Source organism: Callospermophilus lateralis, unplaced genomic scaffold (genome assembly GCF_048772815.1).
Source record: "Callospermophilus lateralis isolate mCalLat2 unplaced genomic scaffold, mCalLat2.hap1 Scaffold_250, whole genome shotgun sequence".
Classification (NCBI taxonomy): Eukaryota; Metazoa; Chordata; class Mammalia; order Rodentia; family Sciuridae; genus Callospermophilus; species Callospermophilus lateralis.
This window is the reverse complement of record NW_027513332.1, coordinates 1,381,522-1,403,736: the sequence shown is the minus strand read 5'-3', so window position 1 is coordinate 1,403,736 and position 22,215 is coordinate 1,381,522. Positions and strand designations below refer to the sequence as shown.

The following is a 22,215-nucleotide window of genomic DNA, read 5'->3' as shown; positions in this document are numbered from 1 at the left end:
TTGGCGGAGTTGTGGGGGATGGTGGGTGACGAATGGAATCATGTGGAGGGTCGCTTGTGAGGGCACCGAAGCAAAGGCAGGTGATTGGACGAGAAAGAGAGTCCTAGTTGCCATGGCAGCGACTAGAGGAGAAGGTCTTCAGTTGAGGAGCAGGTCTCCACTAGAGAAGGACGGGGAGCTTCGGCTCCGTGCGTTCCCCAGTAGAGCCAGTGCATCGACCCCCATATATCCCTGCTGACGTGTCAACCGGGAAAGGCTGAAGCCTTCCCGGGTGCCGCCCCTCTGCGCCTTGCTACCCACCCTGCCCCCTGAGCCCCGATGCCCGCCGCAGCCTACTCCACCGAGTCACCGGCTCCCCGAGGTGACCACAACATGGCTGCGGCGCCGGGGCTGCTCTTCTGGCTGTTCGTGCTCTGTCCGACCTGGCGAGTACTGGGCCAACCGGACCCGAGCACTGGCCAGCGCTTCTGGAAGCACAAACTCTGTGCAGACGACGAATGCAGCAGTGAGTGCGCAGGCGGGCGGGCGGCCCGGGGTCTCCGCGGTGGCTCTTCAGGGCTGCATGGGGCTCTGATCTCCCGGTCCCCAGCCCCGCGGGCTGGGCTAGGGGATAGAAGGACGATGGGTGGGGTGCAGGAGTGACAAGAGCCTCGGGACCCTGCGTGTGCCCACTCCGGCTCTGCCTGCGCCCCCGCCAGCCCGCTCGGGTTGCGGGGGTTTGGACTCCCACTTGTTGCCAGCGTTTTATTTTTCTCTACTGACTGAGGCGGGGGTTGGGAAACACGATTCCCCAGGGACAGCTCTCAGTTTATTCCCTTCCAGGATTTGCCTAGGATCTCAGTGGGTGATGGGGTTGCGCGCCACGCGCCCGGGGCTCCCCACACTGTAGCAGAGCGCTTTTCTGCCCCCGCCACAGGGACCTGGGCCGGTGCAGTATCAGGGCAGATGCTCTCCAGGGCTAGGTGGCCTTAATCCCAGTGGCAGGTTGATGGTGGGGCTCCTTGGGAAAGGCTCACTGGCCCCTTCGTTTTTTTTTGCTGCACTGGGGATTGGGCTGGTTTTGCCTTTTAACAGGGACTAGAGTTTAGGCTTGGGAAGAGCACCAAGTCCAGGCACGCAATGTGTTCCGAGGTCTCGGCCCCGACTCTGCTTCAACCTGTCATTTCTGTGCATAGAAGCCTCCCTTAATATTTGAGGTAGGGTAGCAGGTGGGCCAGTAATCTTTTGCTTTTGAAAGAGGCCAAGGATCTGCACTGGCCACCTGGGAACTGCAGCCTCTTCTGTGTGCAGGAAGCGGACAGAATTGCTTCCCAGTCCTGGATTGGAGGTGGGCGGTGGGGAGAATATAGCCATTCAGATTCAGATGAAGAGGTTTGTTGCAATAACAATAATAAATACTCCAAGATTTTTATAAGCCAATTCAGTTTTAGACTCAGTTGCTAGTGTTGTTGGAACCTCTTTCCTCTATATATTTACTGGCCCAGAATTCTTCTTTTGGCCTCCTGCTTGGTTTCTAGTAACCTTGTAACTTGATGACCATGTTGTCCATAAATTGTAAGCAGTACATATTTTAAAATATTCATGCTGAAAAGGCCAAGAAGTTTACCATTGAGCTCTTTATGCCTAAATTGGTGTTACCAAAAACAAATTTTATAATTTGAATTGTTTGTTCCACTCCCATAAAGAAAAAAGATGTTTCCAATATATGTTAAGCTGTTCCTAGAGGTAACCCTAAGGGTGGAGTAAATAAACACTCAGAAAAGCAAAGCAGCTGCCATGATATTTCCTTTCAGTTTTGGGTGAACAAAATCAGGCTTCCAGCATGGTAGAATGTTTGCTATTCTTTGCTGTCAAGCGCTATCCTATGTGGGCTACCTGGACAATCTCATCACTGATGCTTCCTCAGTACTAAGACATGGTGTTGGTAAGGTTCAGTGGGGTAACATAACTTGAGAAATGGCCTGTGTCCAAACAGATGTGACCAAACACAACAGGTGGGTCTGTGTTGTGTTGTAGGAAGTAGTGAGGTGTGTATGTCAGGTGTCCTTGTGTGCCTTCCAAATAAGTGCTCCAAAAAAAAATAACTAAATAGGTGCTCCATAGTATGCATTATGTTGTCACCTAATATATTACTGATTTGTAAATCCTCTATGACCTAAGGGGGAACAAGAGAAACATTGCCATTTCCACTTGTGATGAGAATTCCCCACCTTAAAGTGTCTCTCACCTTCAACTTGGCCTCTTAATTATCTTTGAATTAGGATGCTGACAGTTTTGAAAATAGTCCTATTTTAGCTTCAAAATAACAAGTTACCCTCTCCAAATCTGTGTTTGTTCCTCAGACATATATTTTTATAAAACACACATTCTTGTGTATTTTACTGCTAATTGGCCTTTAGAAAAAGTGTTATTTCCATTTCTTCTTTGTGCTTTTTACATACATCTATTGTCCATTTCATCTTAAATCAGAAACTGTGTATTTGGTCAACCAAAAGAAAAATGTTGCTTCTACCAGTTTCTAGATCAATTGTGATTCTAGTCCTGCATTTTAAGCATGAAGGTATTGCCTGACCTTTTCTCATGGTTAAACTTGTTCCTTGTCAGATAGGATACCCACTTTTGATTTTTGATATGAATGAGGATGTTTTGAAACAATCCTAATGTTGGATGTAGTCAACAATATTTGCTCAGAGAAAATACATTTCCTGGTAATTTACCCAGATCCTGAACACAGAGACAGCAACTCTGCTGCAAATGAAATTGACAGTGTTTATGGCACAGCCACTTAAAGGTAATGTCTTTTAGCGGTTAGTTCAAGTTAATTAACCCCTTGGAGGTTCCTGGATATTCTTCCCTCTTCCCTCCCTATTACCTCTGCATGAAGCCATACTTAAGCCTGTCCGTGTCTACACTTGGATTTACATATTTGCAAAATGAAGCTTTTTATGATTATGAAACAGAAAAAAATTGTGGCCTGCAAGAACCAAGAGTTTCACTGAAACCAGCCATGATTGGTGGTAGCCACATTGCTTTTTATTTCTCAGCACAGAGAAAAATAGAGAAGCTTCCTTTTCCCTTGTCTAATTGCAGGGAATATTGTATTTTATAGCAATAAAATCTCGAAGAATTTTAGATACTTTGAGCAGGTGAATTAAAAGTGATTCCAGAGAGTACTGGAAAAACTTGATTTTTGTTCATAGTGGGATTCATATTTCCTGATGGGTCAATGTGGATTGTGAAAAATCAAATTCTAATGTTTGTTTTTCTTTTTTCAATGTTCATATACAGTGTTAATGTACCGAGGTGAAGCTCTTGAAGATTTCAGAGGCCCAGATTGTCGTTTTGTGAATTTTAAAAAAGGTGACCCTGCATATGTCTACTATAAACTGGCAGAGGTATCACCAGAACTTTGGGCCAGAAGTGTAAGTAAAAGTTTGACAGGTGTTATATTCTTACTTTTGATGGGTTTTTCAGCAGTGTAGATTTAAATGACTGATTTCTTGGGGTCTTTGTAGAGTTAACCTAACCTCTCTGCCAGGCCCTGTGCTCCTAACATGCCTTAGGCCTGGCACAGCATAGAAAGTCAGTAGACTTTCTGAAACAGAACTGAACTGGTTGTGGTTGCTACCCCTCACATCAAGTTCCAGAAGGCTCTACACATCATAAAGGTTGTCATGGTGAAAACCTGACAATTCTTAGCTTTGCTGCTTCAAAAGGGAAGGATTCAAGGACATTAGAGTTAATCCTGTAAATTAAGTCTGAGATAGTAACTCAGGCATGCATATTTAAAGTTGATTTTTTGTGTATTTTACCTAATCATTTGTGCTGTTTTTACTCTAAAAAAGCAGAATATTATGTTCATTATGTGCTTTTTTTTTTCTTTTTTGCAACTTCTGGGTCATCCATTTCCTGCTTTTCCTATAATCTATGCCTGAAGGTTCCCCCAGGGGTTCTACTTCTAGCCAGTTGTATGGATCTTCTGATGAAAGACATGACATTGTTTATATCATGCTTTGATATTTTAAATGGGGAGATTCACAAGGAGTGACCTCATTGAGAGACTTATGAGTATTGTTCTTTTCATTTAAATGTGATATGTGGATTGTTTACTTAAAATAGTAGCAAGGTTCTTTGATGACTGTAGGAATGTTCCAGTTTAGAGACATTCCGGGTTGCATCCCTGAAAGTTCTCACCCTAAATAAAATACCACACAGCAGAAAATAAGAGTAATCCCTATGGGAAAACTAGTTTCATTTTGTTGCCATTTCTGATTCTTAGGGAATGATCTTGAAACTTGGTGCCTTTAGGTACAAACTTTATATTTAGACAGAGTCCCAGTTGCAGTACTCCATATAAAGAACCATCTATTGTTTCTTTCAAGTATACCAAATAGGATTCGTAATCTTTAAACTTGGAACTGTTTTTCCATGTACCCAAGTGGCATTTTTCATACAGTAGTCGTCTTTCTCCCCTTCTTTGAACTTTTGGATAAATGGGCTTGATTTACATTTTCTCCTGTCACATTGTAGCCTGTTAACTATGTTCATCCCTAGGACTCTTGCCATTCTGGGTGGCAGCACTCATCCTGTCTTCCTGAGGAGCCCTGCTTTCAGCACCTGACCAGAAAGGATCTTTGCCGACTGATGAGTGTTTGGGTGGCACTTTGTTTGCATTGCTCCTGTGGCATTCATTTGTCTTCTTTGCCTTCAGTCAGGTTGTGTTTTATCTTAGCTCCCTATAAAGTGAAAAACTCAGTTAGGAAAGGACCCCTGTCTAATCCATCTTCCTTTTGAATATTTCCTTTCAGGGCAGTGGCACTTAAGTACATTTGTTCTGATAGTAGCTTATGCAGAATTTGTTCTCTTCTGGCAGTTCTTTGCTCCCCACCCACAAATCAAATCAGCAGCACCTCAGCAGGGATGATGTATGGAAGCAAAATTAGGTATAAAAATTATTTCCAGTCATGAGCCTCCATGATTCTGCATCATTTTTTTTTCATATCACAAGAAATGGGATACCACCCAGTGTGTAATTATGGAGCTTTATATAATCTATGGTCTCAATTGACACAGATTAAGAAGAGATAAATGTGTTTCCTTTCTCCATACATCTCTGGTTTTTTTTCCTTTTCCAAATTTAACCTTAATAGAATTTTCATCAGAAGGGAAAAGTGTATTTCCCCTCAGACTCGCCTCTCATGTCATGAATGTTATACTTAGGAAATTAAAAACTCTTTAGTTTTCAAAATGATTCTCCTTTTGAGTTTTTAGTTTTCATTCTGCAATGTTGTTGATTTTCTAGAGTCTCAGACTTTATCTGCCAGTGATGAAGCTTTTAATTGCTCCGTCTTATCTAATCTTCATGGCAGTATTCTACCACTAATACTGGCTCTCAGATGGTTTCTAGATATAACAAGAACATTCGTGAATGGGGATATTTTAGAGTTAGTGATAAGATGCCTTTTTTAATTTTCTTTTTTGGGCGTTTGATTTGCCTATCAGTTTCCTTTAATTATTGGCAAGAATCTTCTGTTCCTTTTAGTCAGTAGTTAGTAATAAGAGTGTCTTTCTCAAGGGGAACTTTATATACCTTTTGTACACTTTATGTAACTTCATATAATTTAGCTGTTGGTGCTGAAAATAAATGGGGTTCTTTTCTGCAGAGGATTTATTTTGGGTGAAACTGAAGCTTGATATGTGGTTTAGTATGCATTATATTGTAATTTTATTTTCTCCCCAAGTACTTGTAAAAGTAGATTTGGAAAAAGCTAGGAAAGCATATACTATCAATACATTTGCTATAGTGGTAATACATTTTAGAGATTTTGTATTGTTTTTACTTATTAATTTTCATGACTGTTATGTATTGGTTAAGAAAGACATAAATATTGGTTTATGAGCAATGCTACAAAATGTACAGGTAAATTCTTGCTAGAGGTTATTTGGAATTGCATTTATAACCAGCTTTGATTTATATAGTTTTAACCATATAATATACAATAATCTTCTATGCAAATCTTTTATTTACTTCAGAAGTCTTAACTTTAAATGCTCTGTGTTGAGAATTAAGCTAAATGTAAAAAAGAAAACTTCAGTGGTTGGAAATGTTGTTTTAACAGTTCTGTATTTGGAATAATAATCTCAGTGTAATTGTTATAGCAACTTTCTTTCTTGGTTATACCATATACCTATCTATTATGTGTATATTTCCTGCCACTTCTGAGAATCTCTTATTTATATTCCTTGTACAGAATTTATTTTATATTTGTCTCCTTTGCACTATAGGTTGGCCATATTTTTGGTTATTTTCCGAAAGATTTCATCAAAGTAGTTCGTGAATATACTAAAGAAGAGCTACAAATTTCAACAGATGTAAGTTATGGATTTCTTTTTTGTTCTCAATTGTAAACTGGCTTATAAATCCACCCATTATATTCAGTTAACTGCTTCTGAAAGTTTTATAATGTGTTAATAACATTTGTGTATCAGATTTTCATTTGAAATCAGACTACCTATAAAAAAAAGTTTGAAAGGCATTCAAGGGTGATTATATTATAATCTGAGAGTTTTCTAATATATTGAAACAGATATTCTTATAGAAGGCTGTTTACTCAACTATAGGGCTTTTCTCTTCTGTTTTATATGTGAAAAATAAATAATGTAATATATTTGTACTTGGCTATTAAATTTAAGAGGTAAATAATTTCATTTTACAGGCAAAAGGAGGTATTCCAACTTGAAAACTACTCATTGGATAGTTATTAGACATTTTAAGTATATTTAGGTTAAATTAATAAACTCTAACTTTTATACTAGGCTAGAAATACGTACTTACAAAGATTTTCTTATTCTTAGTCATATATGGGATCGTAGTCATGTTATAGATTTGGAAAAGGGGACCTGAGTGTTTCAGGTGATGTTCAGTCTCAGATCTTTTAAGGCCCCAACTGCTTCCTTTATACAGCATTCCTGTATTGTGCTCTGACTTAAATTGATTTTGTGACTGAAAGGATTTCGTGTTCTAGAATTCTCACTTCAGCTGATTATTTTCTAGAGTTTTAAATTGTGTAGTAATAGATGCCCACCAACATTGAAACATCTTTGGGCAGCTCTTTGTAGTGGCTGTAGAATATGCAAGCTGCTAGGCTAGGATAGTTCTTAGATTAGATGGGGTGAATGGATAAAGTCATCCTGTTTGTTGTTGCTGTTCCTAAAATTTCTTCATAATCTCAGGGGCCATAAAATCACTTCTGTTGCTTGTTGGACTTCATTGTTGGTAAAGAGAGTTAGTTCTTGGGATTTAAGCTGTGACAGCAGTTCACTGATTACAGAGAACTCATTTGTTTTGAACTCTGCCTTTTCATTATGTTTCCCATTACATGCATCCCTCATGGCTTAGAAATGCATGTGATGGGGAGAGGAAATCACTCATCCCTACTACATTGAACTGCCTCCCCCACCCCCAGAACCCCCACAGAATATTATGAAGATTTAATTAGGAGATGGAAATTTTTTAAAAAATTTCCATTCATACTATGGCACCTTTTATATGTCAATTTGCTTACTAGTGGCAAGAAGGAAGACTAAATAAATATATAGATAGTCCTGAGAGAGGTCTTAGTGACTGTGAAACCCTGATGAAGAGGAAGGTGTATAACTTGTTGAATCTTGTTTTCAGTTTGTTCTTGTGGTAATAATAATGTGAGGAGCCTCCTTAATATCATTCTTTATTCCATCAAATGTACTTGTATCTCAGTAAGATACTTTAAAACTGATTCATCTTTCTCAATGCTGCAGGATCTTCCAGCTTCTCCTGAGCAAATGATTAAGAATTAAATTCCTGAAACATAGGTGTAGATTTTAGAGCTGGAGGATACTACAAGTGATACCTTGCCTTTCCCTACTTATGCTCAGAGCAAATTGAGAGAGACCCAAGAGTCAGGCTGTTGGAGACCAAATTGTCACCATTTTTACTCATTATGCTTTTTAAAGAATATGACCCATGTTAAAAAAAAAAAGAAAGAAAGAATAGACTTTCTAACACTGTAGTCTAGAAAAAGACAGATTTACTCAGCCATAGAAGGAGTTAGCCAATGGGGGTTGGAGGAGGGTAATCTGGTTGACCCCAAAGATTCTTTAGAACCAATCCTGAATTTGGGAGCATGGATGAGTTTGCTTTTGTGACACTTTGTTATTGACACACTAATGTTTTCCTTTTCCTTACAGGAGACAGATTTTGTCTGTTTTGATGGTGGAAGAGATGATTTTGATAATTATAGTGTAGAAGAACTTCTAGGATTTTTGGAATTGTATGATTCTGAAAATGAAGATTCTGAGAAAGCTATAGAAAAAGTGGAACAATTTCCTCAAGTCTCCCAGGATGTTGAGCCTGAACCTAAACCAGTAGTAGCAAACTCAGAGCAAATTGAAAGTGCATTCTCAGAAAACACTATGGATCTTGAGGAACAATTTCTGGCTCAGAAGAACCATCCTCATGCAGATAGTCAAACAGATAATGCTCAAGGTGAACAAACTTCATTTGAACCCTTTGAAGAAATACTACAAGATGAATTGAAAGTGCCAGAAAGTGAAAACAACAAAACCAGCAACAGTTCTCAGGTCTCAAATGAACAGAAGACTAATGCTTATACACTTTTGAAAAAAGAAATGACATTAGACTTGAAAACCAAATTTGGTTATACAGCTGATGCACTTGTGTCTGATTATGAGACGACCAGACTGGTGACTTCATTAGACGAAGATTTTGATGATGAGCAATTGGATGCTGATTATTATGCATTTGATAAGGAAGAAGAGGAGAATGAGGAAAGCTTTGGGGAGCTCCCATTACTAAACTTTATAAGTGAAGAAGGCATGAAATTCCCAGTAGAGTTTGGAGTGGAGAAATATTCAATAGGTGAAGAGCAGAATTCAAATGAAGAAGATAAGGTTGAGGTAACTCTGCCCCCAGGCATCAAGGATGATGACAAAAATATACTGACAACCTTGGAGGATACTTTATTTATTGGCACAGGTGGTGACGAGAAAACAGATATGATGGATTTGGGGAATTCTTATTCAGAAGAAGAAAAAGAAGATGAGGAAGCTTTAGTTCCAGATAGAAAACAGAAGAAACCACAAGCAGCAACAGATTATATTTATCCTGAAAGTGCAGAATATGGTCTTTTTGTGGAAACCTCTAAGACAGATAATGATGAAGAGCCAAAAGTGGACATCGAACTTCATATTAAAGGAAAAGAGACAGATGTTCAGGAGCCTAAGAAGCACCTGATGCAAGATGTTTCAGAATTAGAGGATGAGAAGATAGAAGGGGTGATTGCATATACTTCTCCCCAAAGCAATAAGCTCAGCTCATTGCCAGCTGTTGAAAAGGGCAAGGACACATTAAAATCAGCCTTTGAAAACAAAGAGAATGACCTAAAAGAAGCAGTTATCCATATCTCAAAAGACCCAAAAGAAGTGAATGAAGAACTCTCTTCACCTGGAGAGAAGATTTTGGAAGATAGCTTAGAGAATAAATCTCTACATAAAGCTGTAGGGAGTCTGATGACCCAAGAACAGAGTAAACCACCAGAATCCTTGGGCATTGCAACATTCCTGGGAGATAATCAAAATGATACATCCAAAGATGGAATGGAGGAGCCAGGTTCAGTAAATACACCAACCCTGCACATAGAGTCAGTGGAGCATCAACCTCAGGAAATTAAAGAGGGACTAGTTCTGAAAACTGAAAATCAATCTGGATTCTCCTCTCCAGATGGAATTGGTTTGTTAAGAGAACCGGAAGAAGAGGTCCACAGTCCCAGAAAAAATTTTTCTTGGCAACAAGAAAGAGATGTGATTGTTACAGTTAGTCATGTAAATGAGAAGATAGGGCTTTCCAAGGACAAGGGTAAAGAGCAGTCCTTGGCTGAAGAATTGATTCAGCATAAGGCAACACAGGGGACACAGGAAATTAAAAAAACAGAGCAAACTGACGAGGTAGAAGTACCGGGTCTCCATACCGAAAGGCCAGCATCAGTAGAGGAGGATTATTATCCCCCTGAAGAGCTACTGGAGGATGAAAATGCTGTAAGTGCAAAACAGTCAAAAGAAAAACATTCTGGGATTCAGAATGTTAACCAGCACGTTCTTGAGAAAGCAATTTTAGAGACTATCAATCCTGATCTAGAAACCAAAGAAAACAAACAAGAAATGAGTATAATTTGGGAGATTTTTAAGAAAAGTGAAACCACAGCCAAAAGGGTAGACATGATGGACAAGGAACGAGGTGATATGGAAATGGGAAAGGAGGAAAGTCCTCTGGCAGATGAGGAAGCCCAGGGACTCTTTGACGGAAGTGATGAGGAAAACACTCAGACTTCAGGGATAAGTGAAGTATTTCAGGATAAAAATTATGATGATCTTGAAAAAGACAACCCTAAGGAACATCTGAACACTTCAGGATCTACAGAAAAGGCTACTGGAAAAGAAATCTCAAAAGAGGACCTTGAGGACATAGGGCATATCATGGATGCAGAAAGCCAGGGTCCTGCTTATGCAGATCTTGAAGATGATATACTCCCACAGAGTCCACATATAGCCCTAAAGCCAGAGCTTAGCGGTCAGGAGGAAGACTTGCCCATAATCCGCAGCTTCTTTACAGAACAAAAGTCCTTGCAACACTTCCTGAAGTACTTTGATGTCCAAGAACTGGAAGCCATGTTGCAGGAAATGTCATTAAAGCTGAAGTCGGCACAGCAGGAGAGCCTGCCCTATAACGTGGAAAAAGTTCTAGATAAGGTCTTCCGTGCCTCTGAGTCACACATTTTGAGCGTAGCAGAGCAAATGCTTGATAATCGTGTGAATGATATTAGAGACATAGGAATAAAGGAAAGTAACATATTTGAAGAGGCTGCAGTGCTTGATGATATCCAATACTTGATCTATTTTGTGAGGTACAAGCACTCCACAGTGGAGGAGACTGCTCCATTGATAACAGTGCCTCCTCTACAGGAAATCTGGACTAAAGCTGAAGGTAAATACCTGCTTGCGGCTTGAGCTGGAGAAAAGGAGTTGTTCCATCCAGGTGTTTTTGTGTATTATTGTAAAGTTCTGTTCAGTTTCCATGTGCCTAAAGGAGAAAGAAGGCTGACTCAGGAGCCCCATATATTCCTTTATTCATTCTTTTGGGCTAGAGCATGAAAGGACATTGCTTATTCTTTTTTCCTTTAGGACAGTTGGGATTGGTTAGCATGTTCAAAGAGAAATTTTATAAAAAGTTAAAGAGAAAGATATAAATGAGAAACTAATGCACAAAAGTAGACCTGTTAACAGTACAGATTTTATGTTAAAATTATAAAAAGGCTTTATTAAACATAATTTCTTAATCATAAAATATCTGTACTAGATCATGTGGGTGTGGAGTTACTAGCATAACTTTTTTTATTTTAGAATTTAATCTCTTTTTATGTGGTGCTGAGGATCGAACCCAGTGCCTCACCTGCACTAGGCAAGTGCTCTGTCACTCAAGCCTAGCCCTAGAATAACTTTTAATGGATAGCTTGCCTGAATTCCCCTCCCCAGCATTTATCTTTTGTGGATACCATGCTATTTCCAGTCTCTTAGGGGAGAGGTCACTTATTCTGGTTTTACTCCTCTGGGTTCTAAGGTCCTTGCATTCATATTAATCAAGGATGGAACCAGGATGACAAGCCTTATAATGTAGTGCTTGACACATAGAAGCCTTTCAATTAAATATTCGTCAAACTGACAATGAGCCAATATCCTGATAAAAGCTTTCTGTTTCTTGGTTTCATATTTGATCATCTCTATCCATTGTTTTTCAAAATGAAATATTTCAACTGAGAGTATATGATAAGAATTCCAGAAGGACATAAAGCCATTGGAAAATTTACATCCCAAGAATGCTAATTTTACCTGATAATTTGGGGAAGAAAACAGTTGTACATTTAATCAAAGCAGATATATTTTGGATAAGAATGCAAAGTACAAGTGAATGTTCAGGGTAGAATATGAAGCTGTGAAGAGATAATCTTTGCTCTGGATCCTATTGGTCTATGTCCTGAGCTCAGGAAGGAGATAGGTTCACCATTTGGCTCCTAGGTTACTTGGAACATATTTGAAAGTCACATTAGCAAGCTAGACTTACGGAATTCCCTTCTCTATACTGGCTCGGTGAGACCAGCACACTTGTAGATGAAAGAGTTCCTGTTATTTCTGAGCAGAATAGACATTTCACATTTTTGTTCTGGAACAGAATTCTCTTCTGCACATTTATTCATGTGGGTGTATGTTGGTTTGCCAAGGGAAGTTAAGTTATTGAAGCCTCTATCATAAATGTATTTGTTTATGAAATACTTTGTATTAAAGGCTTCTTTATAAATTTGACTGTATAGTTCAGTCATCCTTTAAATGGGATGAAAACAATGAACCCTCCCGTATCCTTGCCCAGTTGTTCTCATGGGTGCATGCCAGGACAAGGAGGGCAGTGTTGAGGTATCTGGAGCTGTGTGCTGAGGGGGAGTGCTGATCATTGGGCTTAAGTTGGGGTAGATAGTGTCATCCAGCTGGCTCAATGCATTCTTCTCCCCTGTAGAGATGCAGCCACCCCATGAAGATGATTTTCCTAAAGAGAACACAAATCATCTTAATAGAAATCTTCATGAAGAGCCTCGCCTCCTGAGTCATCATTTAAATATGAACCATCCTGAAGAGCCCAGCCTCTTGAGTCAACCTGTGACTGAGGACATGGGTGTCTTAGAAGTGTCTCAGATCCCAAATACTGAGAAAGTAGACCCAGGTAAAGCTTGCCAATTTTTCTCTACAAAGTAGAGCTATTATCATAATGAAGGCTTTCAAGGATATTTGTTGCCAAAGGTACAAAATAGAGCAGAGAGTAATATAGGTACATGTGAGTTCAAAAAACAAAATCTCTTAAGTGAGAGAAAATCAAGAATAAAGATGACTAGAAATCAAAAATAGGCCAGAGACTGTAACTCACCTAAAAGCAAATGTTTAGCTATGACTAGCTTGTGTAAACCATTTACAACTAAAATATTATTCTTCAAAGGCCTTATGCTCTAAAACTGTAATTTTCAACCAGACCAACAGCACCAGAAACTCTGGGGGTGGGACCCACAATCTGTGTTTAGCAGGCCTTCCAGGAAAGTCTGGCCTGGTACAAGTTAGCTTGAGAATCACTGTTCATAGTCTCTTAAATTCTGTGTTTTTTCCCTTTTCTTCTAAATGGAATGTACTATACCTCAAGTCCTGTTTTGACTTGCTTCCTGGACATGGTAATTAAACTTTTTCAAATGCAGTCAATCGTCCAGATCTTTATACTATATACTTACAGGAAGCAGTACAGAACTGCAATCCATTTTAGACTGACACTTATGAATACTTCATCATAGTGCACAGTATTCAGTGGGAGATGAGAAACAATTTTTCAAAAAAATCCCCAATAATGGCATCAATAGCATTCTACTTTTGTGTTGCTCACTCTCATTTTATCAGTAAATTACATTATGACTAATTGTTTTATTTTATCCATCCAGTATGGTGCTATGAAGCCATAATTACTTTATTTTGTGTTTTTAAAGGTTCTGGTCTGTAAGCATAGCTCTAGCATTATCCTGCACCAGTGCAGGGCTTAGCAGCACTGATCCTGAACCCACCCCCATCTCCACACACAGAGTGTAGGAGAACTCATGGCAGGGGGGATTCAGTTAATTTGAGAAGGAATAACATATCAGTTCTTCCATTTTCCAGAAGACATTTCATTCATATATGAACACTACTGACTTCTGAACTGTCTTTAACTCCATAAGGTTCTGAAAATGAATCACGCACCATTAAGATTTGTTATTTTCATGCTCCAAAACTTTCAAGATTAGGGAAAACTTGGCTTACAAAATTAAGCATGAATTATTTCCCTGGCCTTTTAGGTTCCACCACAAAATGATGTCAATCACCTTTATATGTAAAATCTTCCCAAATGTCATTTAATGTGTCTCAAGTGCTGAGATGCTGAGCCAATGGGCAGACTTCACCAGCAGTCAAATTCATAGACCAATAGTGATTGGAGGGCCTGGGGTTGTAGCTCAGTGGTAGAGTGCTTGTCTAACACGTGAGGCACTGGGTTTGATTCTCAGCACTGCATACAAATAAATAAAATAAAGGTCCATCAAAAACTAAAAAAAAATTTTAAAAATTAGGCAAAAGCTTAAAAAAATAGTAGTGAATGGAATCTCAGGGTTGAGAAAGACCTTAGAGGCAACTGGTCCAACTTCCTTTTTTTAGAGAGAGGGAGAGAGAGAGAGAGAGAGAGAGAGAGAGAGAGAGAGAGAGAGAGAGAGAGATAGTTTTAATATTTATTTTTTAGTTATCTGCGGACACAACATCTTTTTTTTTTTTTTTATGTGGTGTTGAAGATCGAACCCTGGCCGCACGGCCAGACGAGCGCACTACCGCTTGAGCCACATCCCCAGCCCAACTGGTCCAACTTCTTAATAACTGCACGTTGGACTCCTAGCTGTTTAATCAAACGTACCCCAGGCTCATGTAACTCATACTGAAATTCCACCCCTACAAGCTCTCAGGTCTAATTGGAATTCTACCTCATTCACAGAGCCTCAATGCAGGTCTGTACCCAATATCCTTTAGTCTCTCTTGATATTACTGTGTTCTTTTTAAATAGCTGTCATCTGTCCACTCAATAAATAGTTGTTGAGTATCTCTGCCAGATGCCAGATGCTGTGTTAAGCCTTGGCTCATTCCATCTGTAAATCTGCAAACCAAGACTCCCTCTCTTTCAGCTTTCCTAAAATTTTTAACACAAAGTTTCACCAGCACTAAATCCATGTTTGTTGAATGTCACCCTGTCTATATATCTCTGGTTTTAAAAATTTTCCTTTAGTAAATATTGTTCTGATAGCAGTTGTATGGCCATGGAAGTAGTGGAGAGTAGACTGGAGATGGTTCATTTTATAATTGAAGGGTCTGACAGCTCTAATTAGGATTTTGAAGTTTTCTTCTCTGTGTTAATTGTCTTTAGGAGAGCCACATATTCCAGGCACTGTGATTCATATATTTAGTGAAACACTGATGAATATTGAAACTGAAGAGAGACAATTCTTATTCTATAGCATAAAATAAAATAGCCATTTCCCCTTTCAATTTTAGAGCTACTTATAACAGAAGGTACTCCTGTTGATGATGCTGATACAGAAAAACAACTAAAGTACATAAAGTTGGAAGAGCCAGCAGATGCCACCCTTTTGGACAACGTGCTTTCCTTGTTATATTTATACTTGCTTTATTTCACTAAGATGGTAAGTTTGACATAGTTTCTTCAATTAGAATGTTGATTATTTATTAGTTGTTAAGTGGCTTCTGGTCATGAAGTGAAGAACTTAAAATGTCTTTATGAAAATGACTCCTGACCCTTTGAGTAGATAGCTCCTAAAACAAAAGCCATAGGGGTGTGGCTTAATGGCTACTTAGTTTAGCATATGAGGAAGATTTGCTGTCTACCAAGGCTGGACATTTGTACACCTGTAAAAACTTGGTTCTTCCCCTCAGAACCTTTCATTCTGGCAGGGAGATAATAGCATTCACTTGAAACACAGTAAGATAATGGCAGAAAGAGAGGTATTTATTTGATGGTAGAACATTATTGTCCATAAATGCATCTATTATGGTTGGAAGGGTGATCAATAAGGTCAGAAAGTAGTTGAGATGTGTTTGAAGCACAGGCAAAGGGCAAACAGGAGTGTGACATGTGGTTTGTTGTTGATTAGACAGGCTGGGGTGGAGGATGGTGCGGGAAGCTGGCAGTCAGAAGAAATGTGTTCAGAGAAATGGAAACATGAAGAAAAGGATATTTGGGGAGGCCAGGAGAATGTAAATAGTTGGTGTTGTATAACGTGTGAAGTTGGAGGGGGATGGTCTGTTGGAGAGGCCAGCAAATCTTAAAGGAAGTCATGGGCCAAAGTAGCATTAGACCATTAATAGTGGGGATCCTTAGAAAGTTTTAAGAATGAAAGGAATTAGGTTAGTTCTGTTTCTTAGAAAGAGTCACTTAAGGCTGACCTTTCTAAAGAAAATCATGATCCAAACAAGACATTTAATCTGTCTAGAAGCTTATCTAAGCATTTTAGGACTTACCTCCCCGTCATGGTATTTGTTGATGTTGGACTTTTAGAGTTTAATTATAGGAATGAGAAAGCTTTTAGAGCTTGGAGGATAAGATGGTCCTAGGGCCATTGTGACAGTAATCCTTCTCAACTGAAGTTGTTTCCTGTAAGTTGTGTTATTTCAAGACTTGTTTAAGAAAAGTGATGTTGTTGTTTTCCTTGTAAAATGTATAGATTTTGAAGCCAGGTAGATCTGGTTTCAAATCCCAAGGTTATCATTTAGAAGTTTGGGCAAATAACTAAACTTTTGAATATCAGATTCCCCATCTGAAAAATGTAGATAATGCTTACTCCAATCATAAGAATTAAATGATTTGACAAGGTAAAGTGTCTGGTGAGATGTCTGGCATTTTGTAGGGTTTTACCCCCACGCACCCCCTAATTCTCATGTAGGCAGTCAGAGGTGGTATAAAGACAATGAATACCTGGGGAGGAGAGACCACCAGGGTGGAAAAGATGTGATGGGGAGAAATGAATCAGTTTTCAGTTGGCTCCATGTTTGTTCATGGTGGTGGCAGCCACCTGGGTAAGGAGTATGTACAAGCCAGGCAGTTAGAATAATGATATTTCCAGTGATTAAAGCCCAGTCTTCCACAGTCATAATTTGATTATCAGAATGAATCAACATCACTTGGAAAGTTTACAGCCTCATGATATGGGAACGATTTCTTTATTCATATTTTTAGGTATGCACAGAGCCCTCCTCTAGGTCTAGGTCGGGGTACACGAATGTGGTGCAGGTATGGTCAGTGATTTTGCGGTGATAGGTAAGACATTGATGTGAGTGGCAAAGAAGAGGCACAATGTTACGAGACTGATTTGAAAGGAGCCTTCAAAAAGGCATTTTGATGGCCCAGTATGTACAGGACATTGTGCGAGGACTAAAAGAGTCTAACAGGTGTAAGGCATGATTGTGATTTTTGAAAGCCTTAAGAAAAGGACTTAACAAATATATGCAAAAATTATGAACAAGTCAATGTAAAATCTTAAACAAGTAGTATGATATCTGATAGGACTGGAGAGTAATAGGCTCTGATGTGTTTGGGAGATGTGCACCAATCAGATTCATTGATCAATGGAATCTTAGTAGAATCTTAGTGTTAGAAGAAACCTTGGAAGGCTGTTAGTCTAGTTTCTCACTCATTGCTGTAATTTTCTTTACTGTGGCCCTGACGAGTAGTTATGAGGCCTGTACACCAGTATTTCCTAGCAGGAGTCACTCTCTTACAAGGCTATATGTTCTTCTGTTGTCTAGTTCATCCTTGTATTGACTCCAAATTTTCCTCCACATGATTTTCTCTATAAAATTGAATTCTTTTCTACATAGAAATCCTTTAAATATTTGAAGTTATATCTTAATTTAAAAATTATTTTTAGTATTTTTATCATGGAAACTTTCAAATAAGAGCAGAGAGAATAGTAGGGGACTATAGGTAATCATAACATACTGTACATTTCAGAATACTAGAAGAAAAGATTGTGAAAGTTTTACCATAAATGATGTTTGAGGAGGTAGATATATTTAACCTGATTTAAACGTTACATAGTGTATACATGCATCAAAATGTCATGTTACTTACTTCAATAATTATAATGTTTATTTCTATGTACTAATTAAAAAATAAATTTAATTAGAAAAGCTTTAAAGAAAAGCATAGAGAATAGTATAATGAACCCATGGGCCATCACCCAACTTAACAGTAATTCCTTGATAGCCAATATCAGTGAGTTTTTTTTTTAATTTGTTCTAATTGGTTATACATGATAGCAGAATGCATTTTGATTCATTGTACATAAATGGAACAAAACTTTTCCTAGTTGTACACAACACGTGTAGTAGTCCTACATGTACCTCGGGTAATGAGGTTCATCTCATTCCACCATCTTTCCTATCCCTATGCCCTCTCGCCTGTCCTACCTCCCCTTTGCCCAATCACAGTTCCTCCATTTTTTCCATGCCCCTTGCCACCCACCTCACCCCCATTATGGGTCAGCATCCACTTTCAGAGAGAACATACAGCTTTTGGTTTTTGGGATTGGCTTACTTCCCTTAGCCTGATATTCCCATTCACCCGCAGATGCCATAATTTTTTTCTCTTTTAATGCTATAAGTAACATTTCATTTTGTATATGTACCACAGTTTCTTTATCCATTCATCTGTTGAAGGGTTGTTTTCACAAAACTAAGGAATGCTTCACAAATGTGGGTGTCATCCTTGCTCAGGGACCATGCTAATTTTTTCTGTATTGTCCCAATTTTAGTATATGTGCTGCCAAAGCAATCACACTCTGAGTTTTAACAAATGTAGATACCCATGTAAAAACTACCATAATCAAGATATAGAACAGTTTTTTCACTAGAAAAGGGGTTTCCTTGGGATCCTTCCCAGTGAGTTTCTTCACCACCTGTTCCAGGCAACCACTGATAACTTTTTTTTTAAACTATAGATTCATTTTTCCTACAGTACTATTTCATATATATGCCCCTATAAGTGGACTCATATCTAGGAGTGCAATTGCCTCCTATGTTTAATGTATGTTTTTATCTTCTGTGATACTGTCAAGCCATGCTAATAAATGACCACAATCATTTTATACTTCCACCAGCAATTTAGGAGACTTCCACTTGACTTCATCTTCACTAGCACTTGGGCCATTCTAGTGGGTATGTCTTTGTGAGTTTATTTCCTGATAACTAATGATATTGAGTGAACTTTTTTTTTTTTTTTGAGATAGGGTCTTACTAACTTGCTTAGGCTCAAACTAACTTGCCAGCCTCAAACTTGGGATCCTCCTACCTCAACCTTCTGAGCTGCTGGGATTACAGACATGTGCTATCATGCCTGGATCAAATACTTCTTCATGAGCTTGTTGACCATACTGTTTTTGTATGTCAACTCTCTCTGGTTAGCTGGAATCCAGACTTCTCCCAGCTCAGTGCCAACTGTGGGATTGGTTAGCTTATAGTTGTTCTTGGCCCTCGCAGGTACTGCTTAGAATGTAGCCCCAAACTGAAGACCACCTCCATGCAGATTTCTGGAACTCTTTTTCTTTGTGGCTCCCATCTTTCTGGTAGTTTTCTCTACATGTTTTTGGCTGCTTAATCTCCTGGAACTCTGGTCTCTTTCTCCTCAGTGAGACTGTTAGGCCCCATTTGGGTTCCCCTTCCCAAACTGAGGTCTAGAGGGTGCCTCAAGGTAGAATGCTCACCTATTTGTTCTCCTTCTCTTAGGGGTGACAGTTGCATGTCCCTTGTGGCTTTCTATCTGAAAAATAGCTCTTTAAAAATATATTTTGACTGTGCATGGTGGCACATGCCTTAATATCCTAATGGCTCGGGAAGCTGAGAGAGAATCATGAGTTCAAAGCCAGCCTTAGCAAAAGTGAGGTTCTAAGTAACTCAGTGAGACCCTGTCTCTAAATAAAATACAAAATGGGGCTGAGACTGGGGATGTGGCTCAGTGATCAAGTGCTCCTGAGTTCAATCCCTGGTACCAAAAATATATATATTCCAACTTTCTGGTTGCTTTCAGTGGGAGAACAAGTCTCATATAAGTTAATTGATTTCTCCTTTTGTTGTAACTTTTTGCAATAATTGAAAAAAATACGTTTGTGGAACTTCTAGGATATATTGTAGCTTTGGTGAATAAATGACATCCCCCTGGTACAACAATTTAACCTGTTTTCTCTATTGCCTTTTTTTTTTTTTTTTTTTTTTTGGTGGTGCTGGGATTGAACCTCGGGCTCCATGCATTCTAGGCAAGTGCTGAGCTAACAACCTCAGCTTCTCTCTGTTGCTTTATATTTCTTGGAAATTCATAGTCAGGTTTAGGTTCAATTCTTTTTCTTATGAAAACTTAATAGGAAATATTGCATTGATATATGCATATCCTCTCCTTTGATGTTGACTACTAGTCAACAGTGACGTTGGTGAGATTTGCTAATATATTATAGGTTGCAAAATAGCAATGGTCTGAGTTGCTGGATTTTTCTTTCTTTATTTAAAGGATGGGATGCCTACACAAATAAAAATTTGATTATTCTTTTTTTTTGGGGGGGGGTATTGGGAATTAAACTCAGGGGCATTTGGCTAGTGAGCCATATCCCCAGCCCTATTTTGTATTTTATTTATATACAGTGTTTCACTGAGTTGCTTAGCAATTCCCTTTTGCTGAGGCTGACTTTGAACTTGCTATCCTCCCTCCTCAGCCTCCCTAGCTACTGGGATTACAAGTGTTTGCCACGGCGCCTGGCTATGATTGATTATTCTTTACACAGATATTTGGTTTGTATAGTTAAGGCAGGAGATAAATATTTGATTCCTTTTCTTTATTTAAACACTTTTCAGAATAGTAAGGTATTCTAGCTTATCAAATGATACCCAAAGGGGCTTGAAATCTTTTTATTGTTTCATTGTTTTTATTTGTTGCCATAAAATTAATTAGTTCTTTCATATATTTAAGTTTTTGTCTTAAATGAATTTTTTAAATTATAAAAACCAGGTTATCTAAGAGAAAAGAATGATCCAGAGGGATTCTAGCCAGGTGTTAGACAATGTGATGATATAGGGCCTGTTACAAACTGGAAAATTTAAAGTATGCTCAATTTAAAGTATTTAGATTCAGGCTGGAGTTGTGGTTCAGTGGTAGAGCGCTTGCCTAGCATGCATGAGGCACAGGGTTAGGGTTAGGGTTAGGGTTAGGGTTAGATGGTTAGGGTTAGATGGTTAGATGGTTAGGGGTTCGATCCTTAGCACCATATAAAAACAAAATAATGTGTCCACCTGAAACTAAAGATACATAAATAAATTTTTTAAAAAAGTATTTAGATTCATTATACTTGAAAACACTGCAAGTGAACAAAAAATATGAGACTGTCAGTATCCTTTCTCTTGAAGAAACTATTGGAAAATATTGAGGAGGTGGATTTCTGACGAGGAGGTTGGTTTAGAATTGCCATGATTCTTTGTGACTGTTTTGTTATAAATTTAAGGTTTCCCATTTCTTCTAATTTGTCTGTTTCAGCTGTTTACTGCATTGCCTGATGAGTATCAACCTGGGCCTGATTTTTATGGACTACCATGGGAGCCTGTAGTTTTCACTGTTTTCTTTGGATTGGTATCCTTTGTCATTTTCTTTTGGAGAACTGTTCTTGTTGTGAGTAAATTAACTTACTTATACCTTAGCACATAAGCACAAGGATTATTTTATATAGTCACTGCCCCCCCACTTTTTTTCCTTTTCAGTTGCTAAAACACAAATTAGTGGTTTAAGTCAAACTAACCTTATAAAATAATTTAGTGTGGGTGCAGTTGGTAGAACTGGTAATTCTTACAGCCATCCTGACCAGTAGTTTCATACGTATCAGAAGTCTTAAAAGTGGGATAAAAGATGGGATAGGTTAGATAAATATCCTTTTATGTAGCATATATGTCTAGTAATCTATATTAAAGAAATAACTATGCTTTGAAGATTTTGGTAATGTTTTTCAGTGGAACAGTGTATTAGATTGAAGACTTAGCACAACATAATTCATTTAGGGGATATTGTATGTTCGCTTAATGGAATAGTAGGCAGATTTATCTATTTCAAAGCTTTGAGGTACAGAAAATGCTCACAATTAAATGTGAAGTGGAAAAAAAAGCAGAAACTAAGATTTAAATGTTGATGAACTGTATGTTAATATAAACACATATAAACAGGGGGAAATGCTACAAAGAAATACAGTAATATGAGATAAAGAAGATAAGATAATTTTTCCAGTCTTTTATATATATTTTTCCCAGATTTTATGATTTGATCATATGTTCAGAAAATACCTTTTTATTTGGAAGTATAGATTATGTGTTGTCCAAAAATCCATTAAATGTTTTGTTCATTAAGTCTTTTTTTTCTGAGCAGAATTAGTCTATCTCTGTGTATGTGTGTACATATATGTATAAGCGTATATATATAAGCTTATACATACATATGTTTGTACTGTAGGTCATTCTGTT

The 22,215-nt window shown here is 38.4% G+C and overlaps 1 protein-coding gene and 1 non-coding gene across 2 annotated transcripts in view; one reads left to right on the top strand and one right to left on the bottom strand.

Annotated features, from left to right (window-relative positions):
- The first annotated feature begins 372 nt into the window (after positions 1-372).
- Positions 373-22,215, top strand: part of LOC143389168 (transport and Golgi organization protein 1 homolog) — a 40,107-nt gene continuing 18,264 nt past the window's right edge. Inside the window, exons 1-7 of the mRNA XM_076842410.2 lie at positions 373-505; positions 3,289-3,422; positions 6,286-6,372; positions 8,227-11,038; positions 12,620-12,823; positions 15,208-15,356; positions 21,245-21,376. Of these exons, the coding sequence (XP_076698525.1) occupies positions 373-505; positions 3,289-3,422; positions 6,286-6,372; positions 8,227-11,038; positions 12,620-12,823; positions 15,208-15,356; positions 21,245-21,376 (3,651 nt within the window). The remainder of the gene's footprint in view (positions 506-3,288; positions 3,423-6,285; positions 6,373-8,226; positions 11,039-12,619; positions 12,824-15,207; positions 15,357-21,244; positions 21,377-22,215) is intronic.
- LOC143389173 (U6 spliceosomal RNA) lies at positions 18,400-18,506 on the bottom strand. The gene has a single exon (XR_013090112.1). It is a non-coding gene; the product is annotated as a U6 spliceosomal RNA (small nuclear RNA).